The sequence below is a fragment of the Parasteatoda tepidariorum genome, chromosome 3, assembly GCF_982258835.1.
Source record: "Parasteatoda tepidariorum strain Cologne lab strain chromosome 3, Ptep-v5.0, whole genome shotgun sequence".
NCBI lineage: Eukaryota > Metazoa > Arthropoda > Arachnida > Araneae > Theridiidae > Parasteatoda > Parasteatoda tepidariorum.
Genome location: NC_141757.1, coordinates 34,294,090 through 34,314,833, shown reverse-complemented (window position 1 = coordinate 34,314,833; position 20,744 = coordinate 34,294,090). Strand labels below are relative to the sequence as shown.

The 20,744-nt window shown below is 28.8% G+C and overlaps 1 protein-coding gene across 1 annotated transcript in view; it reads left to right on the top strand.

Annotated features, from left to right (window-relative positions):
- ninaC (STKc_myosinIII_N_like and MYSc_Myo21 domain-containing protein ninaC) overlaps positions 1-20,744 on the top strand; it is a 171,473-nt gene that overhangs the window by 76,350 nt on the left and 74,379 nt on the right. Inside the window, exons 7-8 of the mRNA XM_043046374.3 lie at positions 15,374-15,439; positions 18,880-19,036. Of these exons, the coding sequence (XP_042902308.2) occupies positions 15,374-15,439; positions 18,880-19,036 (223 nt within the window). The remainder of the gene's footprint in view (positions 1-15,373; positions 15,440-18,879; positions 19,037-20,744) is intronic.

The following is a 20,744-nucleotide window of genomic DNA, read 5'->3' as shown; positions in this document are numbered from 1 at the left end:
AGAAAATAAACGTAGCTGGTAACGTACGTTTAAGAAAATAGGCATAGCTTGAAATGCACGTTTAAGAAAATAGACATAGCTCAAAGTGCACGTTTAAGAAAATAGTCATAGCTGGAAATGTCCGTTTAAGAAGATTGGCATAGCTCGAAATGCACGTTTAAGAAAATAGGCATAGCTCGAAATGCACGTTTAAGAAAATAGGCATACCTCGAAATGCATGTTTAAGAAAATAGGCATGGCTTGAAATGCATGTTTAAGAAAATGGACGCAGCTCAAATTCCTCTTTTTAAAATTCAACCCGAATTTTACAACTAAACGATCAGTAGTTTTGTACTTGCCTTTTCTTGTTTTCTTTAACACTAAACCTAAACATTACCGGACGAAAACCGTGACTTCGGGATTGATGGATATATTACCAGAGGTACCTTTTCAGGCATCTCTTCGTATTCAGTACAGTATACACTAAAATAGTTTAAAGGAATCTAAATGAGAGCACCATAAATTTAATACCACCACTATAAATTTATAGGACCCGTATCAACATTGTAAAAAGAGATATATATTTTTTATATCTTTTCAAAAAAAGCTAACTTTTTTTTTAAAAAATGTACTAAGTGATTTAAGGTGGTTGAGTGGTAGCTCTTCGAGCTCTCGTGCTCCTAGTCCTGGGTACAATTCTCGGGCCGGGCAAGGTTGACTCAGTCTTACCTTCCTTCAGTGGTTCGATTAAATGAGTATCAAGCATGCTTGGGGACTAAACACTGGGGATTCGGCGTTTGGTTGACCATTTAACTGGAACATCTGCTCCTGCACCCCAGAGGACAAGGTCATAAAAACTGAGACGGGCACAGTAGGCCTTGGCCCACTATGGGCTGTCGCTTGTCACTAAGTTTTAGTTTTTTCTTTAAACAAAAGGAGAGAACGCTCTTCACTGTAGAAATTTGAAAAACAGAATGAAATGCTATGTTCATTTTTTTAAACACGTATTTCGAGCTCGGTCCAGAATAAAAAGCTCATAGATAACCTGTTTTTTACGCTTTATCTCAACATCTCTTGAGAATGCCGATTAATAGAAGTCAATTCTTGTTAGCATTCAGTCGCCTCGAATATTTCTTCTGTAGCTTACTGTTAAACATTTTCCCTCTTTGCGTCCACAGAAATATCCTTTTATTTTTTGAAGAACAAACGAATGACTTCTTCCCTTTGTTGCACTTTTGCCTAGAAATCGGATGATGCAGTACTTCAGAAACACCCAACAATCGAAAAACCCATGAATGTTAATAAGAAATATGCTTTTAGAATCTTTCTTTTCAACAATTATGCTAAATGTCATTATAAAACATTATTTTTTCTTAATAAGGCTGTTTTTTTATATGTAATTGGTAATTGCTGATGTTTTCTTGGATCAAATGATACTTCCACAATCAGTGCTTCGTTATAATCTAAACACTTGATAAACTTATGATACCAGTTTCTCTATAGAATTACTTAAAAGTTTCTATATTGCTTATTTTCTACAGTGGTCGGAAAAACTACATTATTTTCGTAGTTTACAACAACTACTTTGTTACAAATGTTTTTACCTATAGCTACTTTTATTGAAATGTAGTGACTACTAACTACTTTGGAATTCCAGTAACTACTGAAGTAGTTATTACTTTAAGGAGATGAACTTAGCTGGAGAACTTAATTTACATCTATGTTCAAAATGGCTTTGTGTAAGAAATTGGCTTACATTAAACATAAGGAAATATTCAAGAAATACTTTTTGCAAGTGCCATTTTTCTAAATACCAATTTGTTAGTCGAAAGCACTTTTTTTCGAATTTTTTCATTTAACCTTCAACTTTTTATGCCCTTTTAAACAGCGAATATTTAATTTAAAAAATGCTAAATTATCAAATACTTGCAGTTTTTAAGTGTGTAACACTCTTTTATTTCCTCTAAGAAATTAAATACATTGAAAATACGTTTTCTTCCTCTGAAATAACATCGATATTTCATGATTGTGCATTTGCATGTGAAAGTTTGACCAGAGTAATTAATTATCTATTTTTTGTAATGGCTAGTTTAAATATTGGTTATACGTGATTTTAAATACGTAATTTTTGTCAACGCTCAGCTGCACCAGCAGGGTCATTTTCATTCCATCCATTGACGGACCCGCGAGGATTTGCACCCATCGAATTCAAAAAATTAGTTGCGTCAGAATCGTGCTTCTTTTCTAAACTAACGCTAAAGGTAGTTGCCAGGAATCGCTACAAACTACTATTTTCTTGTATCGTACGACTCAACACGCTACTTTTTTTAAAAAAGTAGCACACTACAAATTACGGAAAAAAAAGTAGCGACTACAGTAGTTTTACATCTTGTACTGAGCTACATCCAGCCAATATAATTTTTTTATTTTTTCGCAAAGTAAAAAATTTTACTTTCAGACATTAAAAATCCTTTTGTGAAAATAAATATTATATTAAGATTCAAAAATATTTATGAAAATCAAGTAAAAAAATAATGAATGATACTGCAAGTCATTATCGACGGATATTAAATAGATACTACGAGAATACTGAAACTAAAACAAGTCAACTTTAATCTCATAGACGATATTGATAAGAGAAGCTGCTAATTTCGAGGATATTCATCCATATTGTTTAATCTGCCCCTTAAAAGGATTAACTCTTCAAGGAACAAACTCTTAATGAACGATTTTGTCAGGAATGCAATCTAATTATAACACTTATAATGTTAATTCCCATCGCAAACAAACGGGGTTAACTCTATCAATTTAATCACGTTGCCTATTTCATTAACCTTTAATTGAAGCGAACGGTGCATAGATGCCTGTCTCTCTCTGTCTCTTCATGTTGTTTTTTTTCATCCTCAATGGATGCAAACACAATTTGCTCCTGGAAGATTTCAAAACTTGACATTTTCCTCTCCATATAAGAGTTTTACCTAAGCCCCTCTCGTTCTTTAGGGTACATATTTATATATATTTGTCCACTGAGTCCCACTTTTTCTGTCATTATGTTTTGTGTGGAAGCTTATCAGTAAAAATTGAAATAAATTATTTTTATACTATTGATCAATTCAAAAGTGCACAAAAAGAAATGATATATTCCAAATGAATAACCATTGATCAACTGATATGAATTCTACCGTAATGTGCAATACTATATAATATACATATCGGATGTATACATTTTTCCTAATTTTTTTCTAATATGATTGCAATTGAAAATAGTTCTATCAAGAGTTTTACGACATTTATAGCTTTGAAATTAATTGATGACTCCGAAAACCTGTCATCTCCACTTTTTTGCCCACCTACTTGATACAGTATATTTTGTGAAGTAAAACATCTCTATATATATCAGGCTGATGCTTAACTATTCTGTTTTCTTGCCTATCCTGTAAAATTAATTTAGTTGGAGATGTCCGATTTTCGAACTTATTGATTTAATTATGTTAAATTCCTTTGATGATCCATGAATTGTCAAATAAAACTTATAAATACTTAAATTGTCAAAGAAACTTATCGAAAATAGGGTTTTGAAAACCAATAAAAAACATATAAGTTATCTAACTTGCTTTTTTTTAATTTGGAGACATTTTACTCATTTTAGTTTTCACAAGATGAAAACAAAGAATTTTAAAGTACAAATTAGAAAAAAAAAATTATTAACAAGATCTTGAACGAAATTCATTAATATGATCTCGATCATATGTAATTATCGCTAATGTTTGTTGGTTCAATATTGTAACCTTTATTAAAATCTTTTTTCTTTTTTTGGAAATAAAACTTATATTTAATTTATAACTTTTAAGCGAGTTTTTATTGCATTCTGATCCCTGTTTACCTCTATTTGTATGCTTAAATTTAATTTTAAGAAACGAGAAAGTAGAGGAAAGTTACTATAATTAATGTGTGTTAATTGCAAAGTATCATTTAGCCCATATTGCAGCATTGTTTGTGTATAAGCATGTTACATGTAGTTTTCTTTTTATAATATAAAATCATAATCCTCTACAATGTCTGAAATATTAATTTTTACACTATTTAAATCATGCATTCTGAAATAATTGAAAATTTGGGAAAAATTGAGGAAAAATTTATAGTTTCCGTCGCTAGTGTGATTTGTATAACCAAAATAATTACTCACACAAGTATTACATAACAGATTTTTAATTAATATATTAATTAATGCTACAGTAATAATATTAGTTTAACTTTGTCTCTCATTCTGCTTTTATTGCTGTAATTCTCAGCTGTCTGTTCCTTTTTTCGTAGATATTCTGTAAATTTAAAGGGATTTCTTAAATCTTTTTACGATTTTTCTTCGTTCTGTGCTATTCCTTCTTTTGAAAAAGAAATTAACGCATATTTAGCAATCTAACAGTTTGTAAATATTTTTATTGAAGTTATTTTTTAAAAATTTAATTTTAGAAAAGTTTAATTGTTAAATATTGTTTAATTTCAAACTCTGTATCTAACTTTTATGCTAACTTTATAAACATTTAAATAACAATTTCATTTATATTTTTCTTATTCCTTCTTTTTACTTAATTGAAGTAAAAGCAGACAAGAAATCTGCTCCTAATATTATATTTATTTTTAAAAATTTTTAAAAAAATCCTATAAAGTAACAAAATTATACATGTATATTAAAAATAAATCCTAAAAATTGCTTGTTATTTAAATTTAACAGAATTCTCACCTTTTTTTTCTATTTAATCACCTATTATTTACATAACTATTTTAATGGGGAACTCATTATCCATACTAAATTATTAAACAATTGTACACAATGGCGACATGCTCGAAAGTGGCTAATTTTGATTTATTAACTGGCGTTCACACGACTAAATCAAAGGGTATAGTTACTATTATTATTTACAAAATTTTCAGCATATTTGCATACATTTTTTTAATAGCTTGTTTAAATTACATTTATGTTCAATCTAAAATGATGTTGTGGGCTTGACTTTAATTAAATGTGTTACCCTAAGCCGGAGCACTTCATGCCCTCAACGTTGCATAGCTAAAATTAAACTATTTAAATTTTTTTTATTTCTGTAATTTAAAGTATCTTAACAAACTATATTTGAATAAAAAGTATCAAAACTTACACTCAAACAAATTTTTCTGTGTGAATGTAACTTTCTGTTGCGTGTGTAACAATAATTAAGAATAAAATTAATTATGCTTACCTTTTGTAACGAAGATTACTGAACACTTTTCTGCTGGCGAAATCTCTCCATAATTGTTGTCAGATTATATATGTAACTGTGAATGACCGAAATTGGTGGTTGTTGACTTTTACCGGTGAATGTTGACAATCACATAGTAGCTTTGGTATATATACTACGTCTAGTTAAGTACCACTGCCCGGTATACCCTACACTGTTGTTTTTTTAAGGTTCATTGCCACTGCCCGGTATACATTTGCTAGGTACTCCGAACGCTGATGTTTCATCTAATCTATCCTCAGCAGATATTAAAATATCGAATAAATATAATAATATCAACGAATAAATTAACATCAAATTGGATATAACAAATATTTCGGACATTCACCAAAGCGACTATGTGATTGTTGACATTTACCGGTGAAATTCGACATTCTCTTGATTTCGGTCATTCACTGTAACATATAATCAAGCTTAGAGATTTGCAGATATAGTTCAGCTATACGAAACATAAGGATTTTCGGCATGGTCATTCCATGCAATATCACTTCTTAAATTAAAATTATCAAATTAATGACCAAAGTTTCATTATTTTCCATTAAAATATGACACTTTTACAGTTAATATTCAAAATTTTCTAACATATTTAAGGAATTTAAAATTTTCATTGTCCCCTTTATTGTGGATAGAGGGTATTGTAAAAATCGTAGGTCACCGTATAAATGGCATAATTAAGTTTACAGACAGATTTACAACTACCGTCATTTTGAATTGTATGTTTTTGATCAACATTGGGGCAAGTCTTATATCTCTTATCGGGTAGTGCAAACGTTACACTCTTTATAAGAATTATTACTTGTATATTAGGAGTGTATATTAGGATATATAATTTGTAATATTAGGAGATAATATTACAAAACGTTGCACTCTTTATAAAAAAAGCAAAAATTCTATCTTCGAATGAAATGTAAAAAATCCTGTATTATAATTATTTCACAGTAGCAAGAGGTCGGGTACAATGTATCAAATTATAATCGTATTTTTTTACCAGAAGCTATATTTTTTATTTCTTTTTAAATCCATATTAAAATTTTGCTCAAAAAGCAAAAAACCCATAATAAACAAAACTTGAAGAAAATTATTGAAACAAGAACAGTATGAAAAAGAAAAATTAATGAAAAATATTGAGCACTAAAGCTGCATTAAAATATGATCACTAATAATAAAAGGCAAGAAGGAATAAAAAAGGGAAAATTCCAAATAAAAATTAAGAATTTATGATTTAATAAGTTTTATTAACTGTGCATAAGTAGTAAGTAGTATAAGTAGTAGTAGTATGTAGTAGTAGTAAGTAGTATAACGTGAACTATTCTATATATTTATGTATACGAGTTCCAGAGTTATAAAATATTCTATATTATAAACTATTCGAGAGTTATAATTTGTAGAAAAAAGTTAGCTCGTTGGGTGCTCTTCAGTCTTCGAAATGCAACTTAAGAGTTGAATATATATATATATATATATATATATATATATATATATATATATATATATATATATATATATATATATATATATATATATATATATATATATATATATATATATATATATATATATATATATATATATATATATATATATATATATATATATATATATATATATATATATAAAACATGTTCATTTCTCGGTTTCTCGGACCAGAAAAAAATCATATATAAATTTAAAATTCCACTTGCTGAAGGAGCCATTTTTATTTATATTTAACATCATTTTCTTAACGAAAAAATTCTAATCTGTTCTAAATTAATTGCGGTTTTAAGTGCTAGTTTTCTAACATTTTGTCTCTTTTTCCGCTTAAAATAATGATTATTAATCCATTGTTGTAAGAAAATTTATACATCTCTCTCGAGATCTTCATTTAATAAGCTCCAATTTGAGTACATGTAAAACGAGAGAAAGGTGATTCAAGATCCAATGTGACCAAGATGTTAAATCTTGACATTTATATTGAAATTTTTAAAAATATAAAACACTTGTTTTGTAAAAAGACATAAACCATTTCCTATTTAAACAATTATAATAACATAGGTAAATCACTTCCCATTCATACCTTCTTATTTTTCAAGAAAATTTGAGTTTTTTTCTAGTCCAGGTAATTTTTTATTGTATTATAATTACTAACAAAATGCTGTTACGTAAAATTATAGTTTTATTTTTTGCGAAAAAAAAAATTTTTTTTTTTTTTTGAAAAATAAACAAGAATGAATGCTAAGCAATAATTGAGGATGATGCGCGTAGTCAAAGGGCGTGGAGTCTCCTAGTTTCTTTTTTCCATTTCTCAACGATATATTCTCAAAGAAAGATTTTTCTGTTATTCACACGTTTGACACAGTATTTTTCACATAGTTTCCGCTATTCACATGAAAGTTATAATGAAATATTTTTGTTTAATTTTAAAAATCTGTTTCTCTGCTTCATTCGTCTAGATTTTCAATTTTCAAACTGTCAGTAGTAATCAGCAGGTTTCAATTTAGTAATCCTTTTTTTTCTCGCTAGGTTGATTGTCAAAAATATAAAACTTACTTATAATGCGTTTCAAACCTAAAAAGCCTGTTATGCCTGCAGTTTACCATAAACAGCTTTACCGAAAACCAGTAGCCTTAAAAATATCCAGGCATTCTCCCTTCCATTATTTTTAACATTGTTTTTACACATTTCATTTAGTTTCAAAGTCAAAATGATTGTCTCAATTTATAAGGATATGCATAAATAAGTCTCAAAAAAATGTCGCAAAAAAAATGATAATTTTATTTCCCAAAACGTCAGGGAAAATATGAAACTGTGTGGATGATATGAATCCCAACAGAATGAAATCCTTTCTAAAATGAATATTTAATATACAGCGTCTGAGAAAAGTATGAAATTTTTATCGAAATTCATACAGATTCTTTTTTTTCCTTCTTTTTTCCTTAGACAACTAGGTTTATATATTTTAAAATCGAAGTTTTATACTTTTTTCGCTTAATTTTATCTTTTTTGGCCTCTCAAGCATTGTCATATCACGCTATTGAATATACTTCAGAGAGAAAAGTAAACTGTCAATTTATAACGCGTTTTAAGTTTTGTTTCAGTTCATATATTTTAAAAAGTTTCATTTTGCGAACTTAAATTTAAAACATAATTGCAGAAATCATCACTTATTTTGACTTCAAGCCAGACGTCCAAGTTATTGGATAATGTTAAAGTGCAATTTTTTAGTACTTTTAAAATAATATTTTATGCCTTTACAAAGTGATTGGTTATGTGAACATATAATTGTCTTTGCCCCGTAACACGCAATTCTAAGAACAATAAGAATTTATAAGAAAGGAAATGCAACAGTTTTTGGGTATAAAAATAACTTTAAGTCTAGTGAACTTCATTTCATGACAAAACTGTGAAAAAATACTCAGTTAAAATATTCCATAATGTATCAAAAATGATAAAAATTAAATTGTATGATTTTTGATGAAACAATTGAAATAAATTAAAAACGTAATTAAATTTAATTTTTTTTTTAATTTTTCTCATCGCATTTATGAGTTTACTTTTTTCTAAACTACATGTATCTTAATAAAAATCACATTTTTCTCAATTACTTAAAATTCTTGTCTCAGGAAAAAGGAAATTATTATCTACTATTCTACAAAATGTTGTTGTTTATAACTCCTTATTGACATCACGTCTTATGCTTAACTTATTCTAAATCGAGGTAGCTGCTACATTTTGAAAAAAGAAGTGTTTCGGTGAGTAATAAATAAAATTTCGTAAACAACATCAGGGGGAAAAAAAGATTTTTTTTTAAATTTCAGTAATAACAGTTTAAAAAGTTTTAGCAGACATTTTTTCAGATTAATAAACACAATGAAACTGCGAATAAAACTAAAAGAACGTGCAAAAAATTTATATATATTTTTTTTAAAATATGTGACTTTTAACACCGTTTCTCACTAGATATGAATATTCCTAAGAAACTAAAGCAGAAAGGTATAATTAACATAAAAACTTCTACTTCTTCAAAAAAATATGAAAATGGTATTAAAAGTCGGCATGTTTCGAGCGATCAAAAATAGGCTCGCATTTTCAAGACACGCCATACATGAATGAGGGGGGAAAAAGGATATGATATAAGGAACGTTAAGTAGCCAAATAGAAACTCTCTCAAGAGAGACAGGAAGCTATAGTAACTACATGTGTCAAGTTCTTAATTTTTGTTCACAGATTTCTAGAGTCTGCATTTGCACTTTTTTGCACTGTTCTGCACTTCCACTGCTTGACAGCGAAGCCCTATTTTTCATGGCAGGGTATATAAATTAGGGGATAACTAGCACGGACACATAAACTACCGAGTAATTAGCTTTAACTTTATCAATGAATAAAATACATTAATAAAGATAATATAGGGTTAGTGGATAATGTTTTTTTTCTCCAAAATTGGACTGCGGGACACGAATAATAACCTTTGACGCTCCTACATGTTTCACAGCTCCCACATGATTCACAACTTTCACATGATTCACAGTTCCCACATAGTTCGCAACTCCCACATGGTTCACAGCTCCCACATGAATGCATGCGGTTCGTTCCCTGATAAAGTTCTGTTTCTTTTTTTTTTTTTTTCAATTTAGTGTAATTCTCTATTTTTCGTATAAATATATTTGAAGACAAATATTAGGTTTCGGCTACCTTTTAGCGCCTTTCCATATTTTTTTTATTATTTTCATGTTACATCTTCAAACTGGTTTTTTAAGAGATTTTTTTATTTTAGAATATAATTTAGTTTTTATTAATTATATAGACAATATCACTTTTGATTTATGTTTGAACGAATTTACGAACAATAATTCACAACTCCCAGATGAATGCATTACAGATTTTTCCTTGAGGAAGTTCTGTGTGACATTTGTGTTTCTTTTGTTCTATTTCAATTTAATATAATTCTCTATTTTTCATATAAATATATTTGAAGACAAATTTCAGATTTATGGCGCCTTTTAGCTTTTTTCAAGATTTGTTTTATTATTTTCATGTTACATCTTCAAACTAGTTTTAAACAGATTTTTTTTTCGAATTTTTTATGATCATAAAACTGAGGGCGATTAAACTTTGCATAGCAATATATTTGAAATAATAATGTTCTCCAGTTAATTATTTATTTTAAATTTTAGGTATTTTTGAAATTCAAAATTGGACTTTTGAATTTCACTTCCCAATTTTCAAAATTGGGATGCGAATAATATCTTCTTTTTTTCTGCACAGTAATTCACAGCTCCCACAGGAATACATGCCGATTTTTCCCTGATGAAGTTCTGTATTACATTCATGTTTCTTTTATTCGATTTCAATTTAGTATAATTCCCTATTTTTACGTAAATATATTTGAAGACGAATTTTGAGTTACTGCTGTCTCTAACGCTTTTATAGATTTATTACCCATTGGCAAAATGGGTCTTGTTTTGGGTTTGATGGCTTGCGCATCTTATTTGACGTCAGCGTCGTCTTTGCATGCTTTGCTGTGGTAACCTATCTATGGGTGACCTGTGATCGCAATTTTTTCTTTTTGCTTTTTTCAAAAATTAAAAAAACGATAAGAAAAATATTTTTATAGAGTTGTTATCGGTAGAATCTTAGTTGACGGTACTAGCTTGACGTGATTTTAATTGTTGGAGCCAACATCAAAATGACGACTATTGTCACCAAAACCAAAACGAAGCGTTTATATCTGCAGAAAATTTAAGTATTCGCAACAAAAACAAATATTTTGACAATGAAAATATTTTCTAATCACTAAAGCATTATTATTATTATTATTTATTATTATATTTTCCTTCTGTTTATAAAATAAATGTATATAATTGTATTTTCTTTAACATTCATGCTAAAAAATTTTAATTTTACTCAGCTGTTATAGCCACAAATCGTCTAGATAAGATTCATTTTATTATTTTCATGTTACATCTTCAAACTGGTTTTTAAGATTTTTTATTTTAGAATATAATAGAGTTTATATTAATTAAATATACAATGTCACTTTTGATTTATCATCGTACGAATTTGCACTTCTTTATTTACTAAAAATAGTACCGGGCCACAGAAATAAAAATAGAATTGCTTTTGTCACTAACGGATCTTTGAAGGACAATTTCTAAGAAAATATTAGCAAATAATTGCAAAAATCATATTGAAAAACGTAGTCAGTGTTAGAAATAAACTAAAATACTCTCTGCAAATAAAAAAGAAGAATTTAAGATAATTCATTTCATTTCTTTTGCTTTGAAGCAGCTTTAATTATAAAGGGGAAGTAAATATATTTCTGAGGTTATTTTTCACGAGAATTTTCAAAAATTTTGATTAGAATTATTTTTTCCTATAGGTGCTCTTTTTATATCCGTGAGAAAAAGACAACAAAATTGTCTTCTAAATGCCCTTCAACTCTTAATTCCGCAAAAGGTGTATTACATTTTTCAATCAAGCGTAATGAAGTTAAATCTCGCGTGCAACGAAAACTCTTTTACATTAAGCGTATGTGACCTGCGCTATTATTTAAAGTAAAAGCAGCAATAGAGAGCAACCCGTATTTATTTTCCCAACACAGAGAGAGAGTTAATTTTGCTCTCTCTTCAACAATACGAATAAAAAGGCAAATTGTTACGACTAAAAGAAAGAGAGGAAGCATAATTTCAAAATGAGATTGCAAAAAGAACAAAAAAATGAAAGCTTTTGCATGCAGTAGATAAACATGTAAACGTCAGCTGTTGTTCATTGCATTTTCATTATGCTTGACTTAACCTGATTATGCAGCGGCGGCCGCGGCGTCCTTTCATGAGAGGGGGGAGAGGGAGTGTAGTTGGGATTCTATTTCAACCTTTTCTCATTTATTTTAAGGTTTAACCTAATTAATGAAATTTGTTTTTAAGGAACAATTCATTTATAAAAGAATCAAAAGCCTTCCACGCAAATACGTGACTCTCTGTGATTAAAACTTCTTCCTATTGGCAGGAAGGAGCCGGTGGGGATTTTTAAGTATAATTTCGTTTGAGAAGGGAATTAATAAACTAAATTTGAAGGAAAGCTTAAACTTTGTTATGGATTATGTCAACTATAGTTTGCTTCTTATGAAAGAAAAGAGTGAGTTAAACAGTATTTTGTTTCGAAGGCAATGTTTTATTGTTTGTGTTAAACAGGCGGTATATGACGTAAAACAGGCATAAGCAAATTGACAGAAATATAAGCTCTCCGTCCAAACATTTGACTTCTTTATGTGAAGTTGATTTCATTTCATTTTTTCAAAACATTCTATAAACATAGAACATGATCGGGGAAGCAAATCTGAAAGTTTGATGGAGGTTACTGACAGCTTCAGAATGCAACTTTACTTCATTCGTATGTGATTCTTAATATCTTTATTTCCGGTTTTGTGGTGTAATGGACAATGGTATTAGATGAAACACATAAATAATTTTTCAGCGTTCAGTGACATGAAAATAATTTTAAGAGAGAAAAGAATGATAATAATTAAATAAAATAGTTTCTTATAGTATATAGTTTTATAGTATAGTCTACGTTATATTTTTAAAAAAAATATGTAAAAACTTGTAAAAAACGTATGTATAAAATTATATTTAATTTCAATAAAAGAGCTTGATTTTTTTGTGAATTATATATATATATATATATATATATATATATATATATATATATATATATATATATATATATATATATATATATATATATATATATATATATATATATATATATATATATATATATATATATATATATATATATATATATTGTATATATTATTATATTGCGATTTTGATTATTGGGAAATTGTGATTAATTTTTGTCTTTTTAGTAATTATCTTTACAATGGAAAGGATATTTTTCTTCAAATTAATGGAATATCACAAGGATCTAATTATTCATCTCTCTTAGCTAACTTATTTTTGCATTATTATGAAAAAAATTATACTCTTAGTATTAAATTTGTCTTTAGATATATTGATGACTTAATTATCTTTAATTTCCAAGATTTTACTATTTTATTGAGTAATATATACCCTGAGGAGTTGATCTTACTTCGTAATCATGATGATAATATTAATTTCAATTTTTTGGATTTGGATATTATGAAGGTTGAAAATATCTGCTTTGTTGATTTATACGATAAGAGAAATGATTTTAATTTCAATATTAATAAACTAGTTACTTGGAATTCTAATGTTTCAAGGAGCATCTATTTAAATACCACTTTTAATGAAATGAACAGAATTAAAAGAATATGTAGTAATATTTATTTATCCAAAAAACAAATCGATAAACTCTTTCAAAATTTTATGAAACCAATGGATACCCAACCACAGGATTTATATATATATATATAAATCATGTGTCTGTTTTCCTGCTCGGTCCGACTGCATCATTTTACAACAGGTTGTAATGCAAAATCTGAGAAGACTAATCACCTTTTCTGATTATAAAAGCAATTTGTCTTTACATATTTCCTGAAATCCGGGTTAATAATTGCAATAAAAATACCATTAAAGAAAAAGTATAAATAAATATAGAAAGTAGATAGAAGAATAAGAGAGAGAAAGAAAAGAAAAAATTTTACAGAAGGCAAATTTTGGACATAGAGAAAAAAAAATATTTTTCGGATATTTTGCTATTAAAGTGATAAATATGTAAGGTAAATAATAAATAAAGTGAAATGAAGACAATACTGAAATCTTGAACTTCAGAATAACAACCACTGCGTCATTTTTTTTATTTTATTTTGTTTTCAAACAAGGTAAACAATACTCAAGTCTAATTTCAGATTGAAATTTTTCTTGTAAAACTGTTTTTTGAATTTTATGTTTTAAATACAGCATTTTTAAAGGATGCTTATAACTTTTATCATGATTGAAGAGTTAACTTAAATTGTGTTATTATGAAGAATACTTCTTATAGCGAAAAAACTGTAATGTGATCTTTAAACAAAATATTTTTGAAACTGAAAAAATTGTTAAGTCAAAAAAACTGTTGAAAATGAAAATCTTAAAATTGCTGATGATGCTACTACAGATTTTTGTTTGTGTTAAAATTTTTACCATGAGTACAAATGTGTATTTTTGATAATTCATATATTACTTTTATATATTGTCAACATTACAAATTTGGTTATTTTAATTGTGCTTCTACCAAAGGGAAGATTTTGCAAATGGATAATTTTTAAAATTTTTAGATTGTAACTAAACATTTTTGGCGAGGGGGGATGTAACATAAAAAGCTTCAATTAATCTTTTTATGTTAGTTTCTTTTATAAAGCTTCATCCTAATTAATTATTCTAAACGAAATACTTTCTCACACTTTTAAAAGCCACATCCTGTTCTTAAATCTATTTTTGGCTCAAGTATGCATTTAATTAAGAGCAGGACATTTTTCCCTTTGCTCTGTGTGGGAAACGTTCGATCTATTTCATAAACCAATAGCAACTACTAAGATTTCCCTCTTTCCCTAAATTAAGACATTTTACGGATTTTACTTTGCAAGATTTTCCCTAACATATAACCAAGGAGCGCAACTTTTCGTGTGCACCTTTACTCATTCTCATGACTGCTCTTGTCTAATAATTAATAAATAAATTTTGTACCCTCCTTCCCGACCTATGACCTGTTTTAATCCTTCCACATTCCTTTATATATATATATATATATATATATATATATATATATATATATATATATATATATATATATATATATATATATATATAATTTTTTTTTTAAATATTCAATTCTTTATTATATTCTACGCATTTCTGCAGCAACCTGCTTTTTGTTTTTCTTTTTTCTTTTATGCCACAAATTATTAAATAAGAGTATCCTAAATCTTTTAATAAATTTTAACATATTTGTATTCATAGAGCAAATTAAATCCATGAGCGTTGGCTAAAACAATGTGGCGAACGATATTCGAAACTTTTATTCGCCAATTAAGTATACATGACTAAATCAAATTCATTGAAATATCTTCTTCGGAGGAAATTTTCGAAAATGTAACTTAAGGGAGTCTTCAAATCAATATTTTTATGTGGAAAAAAAAATTAAGTGAAAATTGTAAAATGAATCAAATTTATTATTCATAGAAATCCCCCTCCCACCCTCAAGAAATCAACCGAGTGGAGTGAAACTTTCAAAGATTTCATCAGTGAGTGAGTATAATTAACTTTTCCTCTTTATTTTTACCTGATATATCATGTAACTGTTATCACAAAATATCAAACTAACGAAATTCATTTGCTCCTTTAAATAAAAAAACTGTTCATGCTCCGTCGCAAAGTTCGAATAAATTAATTACAAAATCAAACTCAAACTGCATCTGTGTTTTATTATCGAAGTAATAAATTTCTTGAAACATTTAATAATTAGAAACGGAAGTTGGCAAGTAATTACAAATTTTTAGAAAAATTATTTTGATGTTTGAAATACTTTCTCTAATTGAGAAAGTAACTTCCACTTTCTTATAACATATAATCACTATATGTTTTATTAAGAGCGAAGAGCATTTTGAAATTGTAACTCGAAGGCGAACACTTCTTGGAAATTTTACGTGCATAATTTATTTTACATTTCGCTTCATTTTAGCTCGAGGTAATTAATTTTATTCGAAAACCTGATAAAAGTATTTAAAATTTAAAATTCCCTTTGGATTACGCAAGTAGTAAGTTTAAAGTACTAATTAAATACAATTTAGCTGAAGAAATTGTTAATTCCGTGGCCCTCTTGTTGGTTCTAAAACCACCTACGAATACATGGAAAATGAATGGTTCATTTTGAATAAATTCTGATACAATAAATTGAAAAATTTAAAAAAATCATGAATTACATAATTTATTCTTTTTACACCTAATCTTCAAAGCAGAAAATATCATTTCTTGAAAAACTGTTTCAGTAAAACAAACTCTATTGACCGTCACGTGGTACCCATTTCAACAACTGCAGGAGTTCAGAGCTTTTAATTCATGTTAAAGCAGTTTACAAATCACACATTTGAATTCGCATAAACGTTTATGAAACGCATTTGAAATGATGAACAATTTATGTTAACAAAATTCACAAATCGGATACATCGTGTGATTTTTATTCACATCTCTCATCCAACACCATAATCTAATCGCACGTGTGATTCGCAAATCCACGTTAAAGTGTTTACGAATCACGCATATCCTGATTCGTTTTTCTCCAATTAACTTATGACGCATCGCAATTCACAGTCCTGCATTTAAAAAACTCATTTGAACTAATTGTATTCAAATAATTTATGCATCACACAATCGCTATTCGTTTTTTTTAATCTTAAAACTGGCAATTAAAGATATTTACGAGGGCTGGGCTTACTTGGTAAAATTTATCGTTTAGAGTACAGTTATGCGTACAATGAAACATTTTTACTTTCCAAATGCTGCAAAAAAATGCAAGACATTCTGCTATAGGGACTTTCCAATCGGATACTACATAAAAGTGATTACTATGAGTCTGAAATCCAACTTACTTCTAAATAAGACGTAGCTAGTTCCCCTCTGAGCTTCAAATAAAAATATTATTTTCATCTAGTTGACACATGCTCTCAGAAGTAAAGCTAAATTGGGAGATTTTGTTTTTAAATTTAATTTAATCTTTGAATGAATGCATGAAATTTTTTTTGAACCTTGAAAACCAATTTTGTTGTGAAAATACAGTCAAGAACCATTACATCACCCAGTCCGTTTTTCAGGGCTCGATCTTCTGAAAGTCATGGTAAAAATGCCACATAATTCTGACCCTGATCAGATGACGTGAACAGTTCATGAGCTAATTCCCCACCATAATTAACGAGACTTTCAGTCATAACAGGTTTAACGCGCATCTCCCAGCACATACCACCAGCAGTGAAAGCGACACCTTAACCGATTGCGCTACGAGAACGCTTAAAAAAACATAGTACAGAAGTTAAAATTATACAACCTGTGGCTTGTGTTACTTTACGAGAGCAATAAATTATCTATGGAGATAATTTTAAACAACTACAATTTCAGAAATTTTTTAATACAAGCAAGAAAAATCGATTGTGTTGTTAAATAATCGAATGAAGAGCGATGGTGGATTTGGAGATAGAGCACTGGTCTTCCAATGAGGCGAACCGGGTTCAAATCCCATCGATAGCTTTACGATTCAAATTCCGCACCCGCCTGGCACCGACCACAGTGCTGACGTAAAATATCCTCAGTTGTAGGTGGATTATGAGTCCTCTTGCCGTCAGGCTAACCATGGGAGTGTTTTCATGGTTTTCCTCTCCGTGTACCGCAAATACGGGTGAGTTAAATCAAAAAGTCCTCCACGAAGGCAAATTTCTCCCAATACTTGATCCAGGAGTTCCCTCGTTCTCTGAATTGGGTTCAAAATTACAAGGCTACGGAGTTGTTGAATATTAGTCGTTAATTCTAATTTCGGCCGGCTTTTCAACGTTGGTTAAATAAAATAAAATAAAATATTATAAAATAAAATAAAATAAGCGAATAAATAGGAGAATATTAATAATAGGTTTTATTTAACAGTCATACACTTGACTATACAGGTTTTCGATAAATTCTCAGGAAAGTAGGTTCGATGTTGAATCATAATAGCATTGTTTTGAATAATAAAACGTTGCCCATCTGCTGCAATCTCAATGAAATTAAACTCCTTTCAATTGTCCATGTTGAATCATATTATTGTATAAATAATTTTAAAAAAATACAATAAAGTGGGTCAAATTCGTACCCTATTAAATTTTCAGAAAATTTCTAAGATCTATACTATAATTCAACTTGCTCCGAAATTTCTAAAAATACAGAATGATAAATAATGTGTGCATTTCATATTTAATGGGTGAGTTCCCTGGCTTGGACTTCTTTAGGCGTGTTCCAAAATGTTCTGACGCTGCCAATCGAAACATCAAATAAAGTTTGATAGGTCTTATAAAATTAAGAGAAGAGTTAAGATATTCTATCTTTCTGTTTTTGTTATAAACAAACTACTTTAATTCAAATTAAAATATTTTGAAAATAATTTCTGTTAAAACTTTCAACGCTGGGGGAAACAATAATTTCTGTTTTTTATTGTGACAATAATTTCTGTATACAAATAATACAACGCGAAACAATAATTTCTGTTTTTTATTGTAACTTTTTCATCAAAATAAAAATTCATAGAAAGTATGGATTTAGAAATTGCGAATCTGATTGGTGCATGTTAAGCAAAGAGCTCAACCCAGATTAGAAAGAATGTTCTCCACGTTTTTTTTTTTTTTTTTGAAAATCGTGAATTGAATTTTATTGTACTTTAAGATTTAAATTTTTTCCGTTGTGGTTGCTGTCGAGGTTTGCTTACAGAATTATTTAAAATACTAATGAAAGCTTATTTGCAAATAAAAAATAATGCTGAAACTATGAACTAGATCAATCGAAAAGTCAGCAGTCAGATTATTGCTTTCATTTCAAAAGTTAAAGTTTGGAGCGTGTTCCAAAAGCATTTTTGTAAGGGAACTCTCCCAATGTCTTATCAAACTGAAACTCTTTTATCTTTAAATGTATCTTTTATGCCATAGATGCGTTTTTTTTTTTTCATAATTTAGGTGCCTGGAAAGAAACGCGGAACACCGTCCCTGCGTTTTGGAACTTTTATTTCATCCTTTCATAACCATGTTAGATGATGCCACAAATCAGTCCCTCACATTGGAAGAACACCTCAAACAGCAATGTACGCCGGCTCTTGGATGCAAAATCAAACGGGTACAGCTCTAAGTTATTTTATTTACGTCTAGTTTGGCTAAATTTTGTTTATTTGTTTTACCTTCTACGCTGCAAAAAGGAGGCTTGTGGGGACAAAAGTGGACATCTTGAATAACTTTTTATTTATGAGTCAAACTTCCTCCTCTGTGAAATATGCAATTGCATAATCATGCTATTGCACAACCAGATGGAGTGCAATTACATAATCAGACCATGAATATTTTAACAGAAATTTGTAAAAGAAAATTTTTAAATTTCTAAAGTAACTTTTAAATTTTCTTTTTATGAACGCATTTTATTTTCAAAATTTCAGTAAGAGGGGACATTGTTTTATAAATTATGCGGTTTTTTACCAATTTTGTCACTAACCTTTTCTCTGTACACTTGCCAGCATAAAAAAACATGTATCTTCGTGGGGCTATTGTAGATGTTATTTACTTTCTTGATAAGAATAGTCCCTTGTGTAGTGGAGTTAGTTTAGACAAAAACAATCTTTCTCAAACGATTATTATGGAAAAAGTAAGCTTCTTTGTAATTCCTGATATAAACAAGATGATGTGTAATCATTCAAATGTATGTTAAAATAATGCTTGAGTGAAAAATTATCTTAATTCTTTTTTTCTTTTTTTTTTGAAAATGAACCCTTCTTCCCTACTGCTTGGTATAAAGTATCAGCTATAAATTTTACTTAACAAAAGAGAATGGAAATAAAATAATTCAATACAATTGGCAGAATCTTTATGTAAATTTTCGTATGAGAATATCTTTATTACACAACTAAAAACATTACATGCCTTTTACAACAGTTAACTTCTGCTTCTGCGAAATGTTAAGCAGCCACTAACTTTTACTTTACATCTACAGTTTTAATTTGACAGTTTCTAAAAGTGCACCAAAACTGTCGGCGTTAATTCATGAGTGGAGTAAATGCATCTGAGCTTGGTGTAAACATTCTCAATAATTGATGCTCAGATTTGAACACACCCTTTAAAGTATGCATAAACACTCGATTCGGTATTAACTTGAAATAAAGTATTCATTCATACAATTTTCAGAGTTTTTCAATACCGAATTCTGATTAGTAAAACATCAAGTTATAAAGTGAAGAATCGTTTATTTTTAAAAAGAAATATATCAAAAACTATAATTAAGTGAGTATTTAAATTAACTATTTATTAAGTGAGTGTCATTTGTAAAATCAGAAACATTCAAATCACGTTTTAACTTATTTAGTTGCGGTATAAAACATAAATTAAAATTTAAACATCTGATCTGGATTATGGTATTCCAAAGAAATCGTGACGCTTAAAAATTCAAAACCTCTCCAGTCAACTTTAGATCCAAACTCTAGAAATTGAAGGCTTTTCTTTCCCCTTTTCCATTTCCAAACTCATCTAAAATTGCTGATGGCACGTAATGCTTAACCCGTAAGCTAAATTATCCGAAAAACGGCTACCTCTTCGTGAAAAACTTCTTTTTTTCCTGTCGATGCATCGATAGATCGGAAAAAGAAGAGATGGAAACTTACGGGCAATTATAATACCATTAAACGATGTGAGGTTATATCATTCATCATGTGAGACTTCGTTTTTATTGACTGCAGTTCCCTCAAGTTATTTTTTTTTTCTTCATCGTCACAAAAAAGGAAAGAAAATTTCCTGCAGGGAGAAATCAAGTTCTATGCCATGTAAACGTAGAGAGAAATATC